At 42.5% G+C, this 7,833-nt stretch overlaps 1 protein-coding gene across 2 annotated transcripts; it reads right to left on the bottom strand.

Annotated features, from left to right (window-relative positions):
• Positions 1-717: 717 nt before the first annotated feature.
• Positions 718-7,209, bottom strand: LOC127082312 (uncharacterized). 2 transcript variants are annotated; one of them, XM_051022551.1, is made up of 3 exons: positions 6,869-7,209; positions 5,068-5,136; positions 718-2,645 (listed from the first exon to the last, which is right to left on the bottom strand). In XM_051022551.1, the coding sequence occupies exon 3, from the start codon at positions 2,597-2,599 to the stop codon at positions 878-880; it is 1,722 nt and encodes a 573-aa protein (XP_050878508.1). In that variant the 5' UTR covers positions 2,600-2,645; positions 5,068-5,136; positions 6,869-7,209; the 3' UTR covers positions 718-877. The 2 variants fall into 2 exon arrangements, with proteins under 2 accessions (XP_050878508.1, XP_050878513.1); XM_051022556.1 differs by lacking the exon at positions 6,869-7,209 and having other exon boundaries at positions 5,068-6,217.
• Between the last annotated feature and the right edge of the window lie 624 nt (positions 7,210-7,833).

Raw genomic sequence — 7,833 nt, 5'->3', positions numbered from 1 at the left:
CTCATTTCGCATAGAGAACTGGTCAGCCTCTCTATCTTCCTCCTGATCTTCGTCAAAACCATAAAACGGAGGCACAAAGTTGTCTTTCATATTCTGACTAGGCCCAGGTTGACCAGCAGCACCAGCATTATTCACCAGACCAACTGTTGTCCTCTTTCCACCATCACGAGATCCCTGCCCCTGGTTGGAGACTCCATCCAGGTTGACCCCACTGTTCTGAGCAGAAACCCGCTCGAGTTTCTCAACTTTATCTGCGAGAGCCTTCTGACCAATGGCAAAACCTTGCATTATATTGATCAGTTCGGTCATTTTCTCCTTCAATTCCAGCATATCAGCACTGGGAAGCTCCATGAGTCTGGGAGTGTTTCTTCTTGTGTAATATCTGTGAGGGCGAATTGAGTGCAGGGGTACAGCTCTACGAGCGCGAGCAATGGTTCCTGTTTACAAACAAGCACGTTAGTAATAGTCACCTGCAAAATAAAACACAAGTTATCATGATTAATGCATGTATGCAGTGTCTATCCATATGAAGGACACTTTGTCTCTCGACCCTGGCATCATCGAGACAAATAATAAGCCGACATTAACATTCTGATTAGCAGTGTTTGATTTCATCGTGCAGATCGGAGATATGTGATTTAGCATGATTCCCCCCAACCATGTGTGTGCTTGTGTAAGTGCATACGGTAAAGCAAATAAAGCTTGTCAACCAATCACTGAATAGAAACCATCATTACATAACCAAAAAGTGCACAAACAGTGCCATAGTCATACATCAACCAGACAAAGTCAAATACAATCCTCCAAAGTTGGAAAGAAATACAGACAAGTGAATTCCGTCAACAAGCCTGACGGTAATCCAACACAAATGAAAGATCTAGCTAGATGAGGGTCCCACAGATGGCCCTATCTCATCTTCCATCCTCGCGAACTCTGCGGCGAACCTGAGCTCGGTATTCTCCTGCTGTAGTCTTCCAACTTCCTTCTGATGAATCTTCATCTGCCTGAAGTAGTGGTCTCTCTCAGCCATATAGTGATCTCTCTCTGCAATGATCTTTAGCTTCTCTGACTCCTTGACTTGCAGCTTTGCCTCCCACTCAGCAATGAGACCCCTGACTCTGTCATCTCTCTGATCCCGGACAATGATCTGCCTCCTCTTTTCATCTTCAATCACCTTCGATGCTCTGAACAGCTTCTCCTTTGTGATGTCATGCTCCCTGTTGGACGATGCTAAAGCTTGGCTGATCTTCCCATAGTAGGCTGTATCCATCTCGAAGCGTTTGGCCTCCAAAGCATGTCGCTTGTCTTGATCTTCCATCTTCACTTTGATTTCCTGATTAGCTGCCTGAAAATGAGCAACACTTCTCTCCAACTCCGCTTTCTCTGCAAGTAACTGATCTCTGGCCCTCTTCATCTCAAGGAACTCCTCCATGCTGACAGAAGAACTTGGACCCTCAATCCTAGGACACACTGAGTCACCTCCAGGGAACGGTAGAAATGTAGACTCAATCCTCTTCCGCAACCAATCCTCAAATAGTGGAAAATACCGGCAGTTGACTTTGCCGTAAGGAACCTTACCCCTCCTCTGGATATCTCGCCATTCGTCCAATACCTGCCTCAACTTGGTCTGGTTACCATCAATCGGGAAATAGAAGGACTCCTGAATCTCTCGCCCGAGAGGAGGACCCTCTATAGCAAACCCCATCTGTCTCCGGAGAAGCATCGGGTTGTAATTAATGCAACCCTGAACTCCCACCAAAGGCACATTAGGTAAACTCCCACAACTACATATGAAGTCCTGACCAGCTAAACCATTATGAGTCCAAGCAATGTCATCAGCCCGCAGACCCATCAATCGGAAGGACCACTTGACACTAGGGTCAATCTGAACAAAAGCACCTCGGGAAGGCAAATACCCCATGAACCATCTAAAGAGCAACTGAGAGCAGCATCTAACCAGACCACCCCGCCTCTTCTCATTCCTGTTATGCACTGAGTAGTAGACATCTCCAATCAGGGTAGGAATAGGGTTTCTCTGCATAAACAATCTGATAGCATTATGGTCCACAAAATTCTTCTGGTTAGGAAACAACACAATCCCATAAATGCTCACAGCAATCAGAGCACAGACCGTCTTCCAGTTACCCACAACAGCATGTTCCTTGGCATTAGCCTCCAAGAAACTCAAATGAAATCCAGGTAACTTTCCCTTCTCCTTCCAACCTTCCTTGACCATTTCCGGACTCAAATAAAGAGCACGTGAAATCCCAAGGACATCCGGCTCCGCCCTAGTGACATGGAAAGGAATCTGATCACGGATCTGAATACCCAGGATGCTGACATAATCCTCCATCAGAGGTCCCAACAGATAGTCTGGAAAAACGAAACACCTCAACCCAGGGTCATAGAACTGAAGAAGAGTGTGAATGGCGCTCCTGTCGCAGTCAGTGAGTCTGAAAACCATCTTCAGAATACCGCCGTATGACTTTCTAAACATTCCCACATGGTCAGGAGTAATCAATGCTATCATATCCTTGAGCACACCAATCTCTGGATCAAAGAAACTGTAAGCAATGTTGTTCTTCAAACCGGTCCTCATATTGGAGCAGAAAATCTCTCAACCAGAATCTCGATCAAAAGTGTCCCTGCATATGGGTAAACATGGGTTAGATGCAATTAATGCAAAATGTAATGATGCTGATGAATGAATGCCATGCGTTGCCATCCTCCAAGCCATCTGATCATTTGCACTGAATCTGGGCTCTGAACTGATCATAACCATCTGAGGAATGTACAATCCCAATTCTGACCCACGGGTTCCGAAATAAACGGAAGACAGATACATCATCATCACCATCATCACCAAACCATATCCGAGTAGACACATCACCCTTATCTGAATCGGCCCGGGGAACCCGAAATAAACGGATCCCCACTGATAAAATATCTCGGCCCGGGGAATCCGAAATAAACGGATCCCCACTGATAAGTCACGGACAGCACTCCGGCGTCACGGCAATAAATGACCATAAATCCGACTTATAATTATGTCTCTGAATCACAGATCAAAAGTCACCATCTGAAGGCTATCTGAACAAACATCTGACAGAACCACCCTCCCCTCACAGGTAAGTTCTAATCAAGTCATCCTAAGGCGGATAATGGTCTCGACAATCGGGCGGAGATACTCAATGGGTTTGCCCTTTCGGGTGTGCCATTGTAGCTCCCTTAAAATCGTCTAAACCAAAGATCCGGGAATGATCGATCACCAGAGTCAACAACTCAAATGGAGTGACTCAAACAAAGCGGAATATCCACAGAGATGAGCACTATCAAGTGAGCCTCGTCCGGCTTGTGGCACATCACGCCGCCAGGCACATGTTGACTTAACATGAAAGAGGCAACGTGAGACCACACTAGTCCTAGGTGTATACTCGGGCCTGGGTTTTAGCCCCACTCAGAACACCCACCCCAAACAACAGAACCACCTGCAGAGGGCGGCAACAACATGATAGTATGATGCATGCAGACATTAATGCAAATATAGATACACACTGGTTAGAATAATAAACGCAATAATCAACACATACAAGCAACCTAAACCAATCCCAGAACGCTAGGAAGGACTCGCTTAGGGACGATGGACCAGCATAGGTCAACATGTCTGTTAGTCCCCAGCAGAGTCGCCAGCTGTCGCATCCTGCGAAAAAACAACCGGCGAGCCTAAAAATAAAAACATACAGAGCCGCCACTAAACGTTATTTATCCCAAGATAGGGAAAGGAAACGCTCAGAGAAACCTGGAAAGGAAATGGTCTTGCGACCAGAGAGAAAAGGTTCGGGAGTCGGTTACGCGAGGGGAAGGTATTAGCACCCCTCACGTCCTAGGTACTCCTAGGGATCCACGTTCTAAAATAAAGAAAAGGTTGCTAAACATCACACACACACACAGGGAACGCAGGTGGGGTTAAGAGAAACGGGCTCGATAAGGCGTCGCACCTTATGCCTACATATCTTGTCTGGAACAAGAATCAGAGCCACTGTAGTTCGGCTTACGCACGCCAAACAACACAACACATACAAACAAGCAAGGGTGGCAAACATGGAGCCCGACAACCACTTGATGGAATTATGTCGGCATCCGAACCAAAACACGCACAAAACGGCAAACTTGGAGCCCGACAGCCAATCACTGGCCTTACGTCGGCATCCGAACCAAAACACCAAACAGCACAGTCAGATAACAAGTAAACGCACGCAAAAAAGAAAAAGGTTGCCCGGAGTGGTCTCGCACGACCACCTGCCTACATACCTTGTCTGGAACAAGGATCAGGGCGATGTAGTTCCCCTGAAAGGGACTAAATTGCTAACCAGAAACCGAGGGGAAAACACGACACTAGGGAGCTGAGACTCGAGCCTAATGTTGTCATGCAAAGTCACCCTAAGTTCGGTTTTCTATCCTACTTGCATAAGCAAACTAACCTAACCAGGAAAGAAGCTAGCACACAAGCATACAATCATATATCATCAAATGAGAACAGGTATCTCAAACAAGCATGTCAATCAGATATCCACATAACACGCACTATAGCCAAACAAGGGGGCTCAATCAATCAGGTTTGACTGCCTAAGCAATCGTCTGTACAGGCTGTGTTTGCTCTTAACCTTGCCATTACGAGGCTAAGGTGAAGCAGATGAAAGGATGAAGTGAGGATCAGACCTCACAGCTCTTATCCCTAACCAGGGAGAGCTGACAAATGAGCATGGGTCCAGAATAGGGGAACCCTTCTATACTCGATGACTCTGACACAATGTGCACTGCACAAGATCTTGGGCTTTTGATCTCAATGCTACAACCATGTAATGGGAGCAAGGAGAAGACTCAACTGAATAGTGGGGGACAGGTTGCTTGTCCCTACCTTCCACCAATTGCCTTACTTGAAGGGCTTTTCCTGCTTGGCTTAAAAATAAACATACACAAGCATTGCCTCTTAAGGAGGACTTCAGACAATTTGCCCGGCCCGGTAACAGCCGGGTCTCCAGACTACATGAAGTTTTAAGAAGTTACCTCAATGCAAATTGCTTATGCAAAGCAAAGCAAAGCAATAGTTCACAAGGAACTGAGCAACTAAAGTACCTGGAAACAATCAAACTCAGTCAGTATTCAATCAGACAAATTGTACAGCAAACAATCAAACAGTTTAAACAATACAACACAAAGCAAGCTCAAGGCTTAAGCCCAAGCTCCAACACCTACAAAACAATGTTATGTTAGTGTACAAACATCCACAACATCAATTAAAATCAACTTGTATCATTCTCCATGTACATTGCTTTTTTGATCCTGAAAAATCAAGCAAATATTAGCAACTAGACCACTAGGCCAAGCCTAGGGTCCCAAAGCAAGAAAAAAGTTAAAACAGCAAGGTATCCACCATCCAACATCAAATTATCATCAAACACAAGCAAACATCATTGGTCTCATGTTTATATCATCCATCATGCTCAATTCATGCACAAAACAATCCATATTGGGTCAAATGAACCACCAAGCATACAAACAGAAGTATTGCATTCAAAGCCATGCCAAAACACATCCAAAAATTCTCAAATTAAATACACCTAAACAGGGGTCTATCAAGGTCTACCATGTCAAATTTGAGCTCAATTGGGCAAATGGAACCATGTCAATGAAAATCAACAAAAACAGACACCATTTCATGCTTCAATTCATACCATCAATGCATACATCCACTTCAAAAATTCATATCTCATTGAAAACAAAAAAGAAATGGATGGGACCAAAACAGGAATGTCACATTATGTGTCTAGTTCGTGCATATCAAATTTCATGGCCATACAATACAATGTGAGCATTTCCCAATCATTCTACCAACCTATGTCATATGAGCTTGCACAAATGATCTCCAGAAATGAAAAATCATGATCAAATAGAAAATTCAGTGAAAAATTCTACAAAAATTCATACAACATCACGACATGCCAACCAATCATCATGCAAAATTTCAGCCAATTCCAACATGTATAGGTCACTCAAAAAAATCCTGCAAGTTGACATAATGAGGTGTGACACAAATTGTCACACCTAAGTTCCAGAATTTGCTGCTCTCTAACCAGGTATCCAAAATTCATGAAATTTACATATAAATAATCCTCAATGAGTCAAGAACCACCACAAAAATTTTCAAGAATTTATTCTACATTATGAGCATTTCATGATCAAATTACAAACATGTATCAAAAATGGACATACATCGGAAAACCCTAGGTCAACTAAAAAAATTGCCAAGCACAACTTTGACCAATAGGTCAAAAAAAACCTACACTCACCAAGGAAGCTATAGAAAAAATTTCCATATTTTTTGGATTTTTTTACTATTTTTTACGAATTTTTTAAGGTGTGAGTGAATTTTTTAACAATTAATTGGAATTAAATTAATTAATTAAAATTGCCAATGGTAATGTTACAGGCGGGGGCGGTAAACGCCTGGTTTGAAAATTCAAACAGATTTCTGGATCAAAACGCGCTTCCCTCATCGTTTCCACTCAACCACCTCCAGAATTTCAAGAAAACGACGAACACAAAAACTCAATGAAAATGGACATGCGAATATCCGTTGGACTCGTCTTTCCACACACAATCCGAATATCACTTCAATTTGTCCTAAAAGTTCCTATATCATGCGAATCGAATCACTTAGGGTTTGTGTTCGTAACTTTAAACGTAGATTTCTCACGCTACAGTTCACTATTCACAAATCTAAGAGTATCATCGTGTTCTACAAGCAAGGCTCTACAGAATGCATATCATAATTCATTGAATCTTGAATTTCGAAAAAACTCCAAACCTGGAAATGCAGAATTGTTCTTGAGGAATTGGACCGAAATTCTTCAAAACAGTACAAGAGGAAGGTTAAGGATGATGATTGAAGCAGCTAGATCAACTTAAGCACGATCCAAATGGAAGAATTCTTCAAACTCCATTGTTGATCATGATGAAGACAGCCGCGATTTGAGGTGTGTTAGCTGTTGAATCCTCAAAACAGATGTGGAAAATGATGAATAGAAACCAAACCAAAAGGAATTTTAACAATTGATCAAGAATAGAGAAAGTTCTTGGAATTTTGGTGTTTATGGTGTTCTTGAGATTTTGAGAGAAAACTTGGGAATTTGGAAAGTTTGAGATCCAATCTTGGTAAAAGTGATTTTCTGTTATGATTAGCAAGTGATCAAGCTTATATATCAATGCTTAATTGTCCCTTAATCCACTTAATTAACCAAATGCATTGTTAAGTGAAAAATGTCATTTTCAAAGGAGGGGTAAAATTGGAATTTCATCATGACAGCTAGTGCCACCTGTTTTGACAGCACATACACCTTCTAAATAGCATATGTGAACTGTAGAAACTTGCCTCACGCTCATTGGTTGCTCCATTCTCAAATTCACCATGTGTATGCATTTGGTCCATTTTTGTCATTTCCATTTTTCAAGACAAAATCCAAATTAAAAGCCTTATGCATGAAATGAAAATTCAAACACATTCTAAATGCCATTCCTGAGGTGTTGGAAAAAGTCCCATTCAAAAATTCCAATTATTTTGAGATTTGGACGATTTTGCCCCTGGTCCAATTCAGCTGTCCAGTTGAAAAGTGACTTTTTGCCTTGGCCATTTTTGGGAAAATCCAATGATGCACCCTCAAAGTACATGTCAAATGGAGTTTGTGCATATAAAGAACTTGCAATTTGGACAAAGTATGTGGTAGTTATGGCCTCCTGATTACGGTCTTTTCTGAAATTCACTGAGCCATATTT

The sequence above is a fragment of the Lathyrus oleraceus genome, chromosome 1 (genome assembly GCF_024323335.1).
Source record: "Lathyrus oleraceus cultivar Zhongwan6 chromosome 1, CAAS_Psat_ZW6_1.0, whole genome shotgun sequence".
NCBI lineage: Eukaryota > Viridiplantae > Streptophyta > Magnoliopsida > Fabales > Fabaceae > Lathyrus > Lathyrus oleraceus.
Note: the sequence above shows the minus strand (reverse complement) of the source record. Positions and strands in the feature narration are given on the sequence as shown.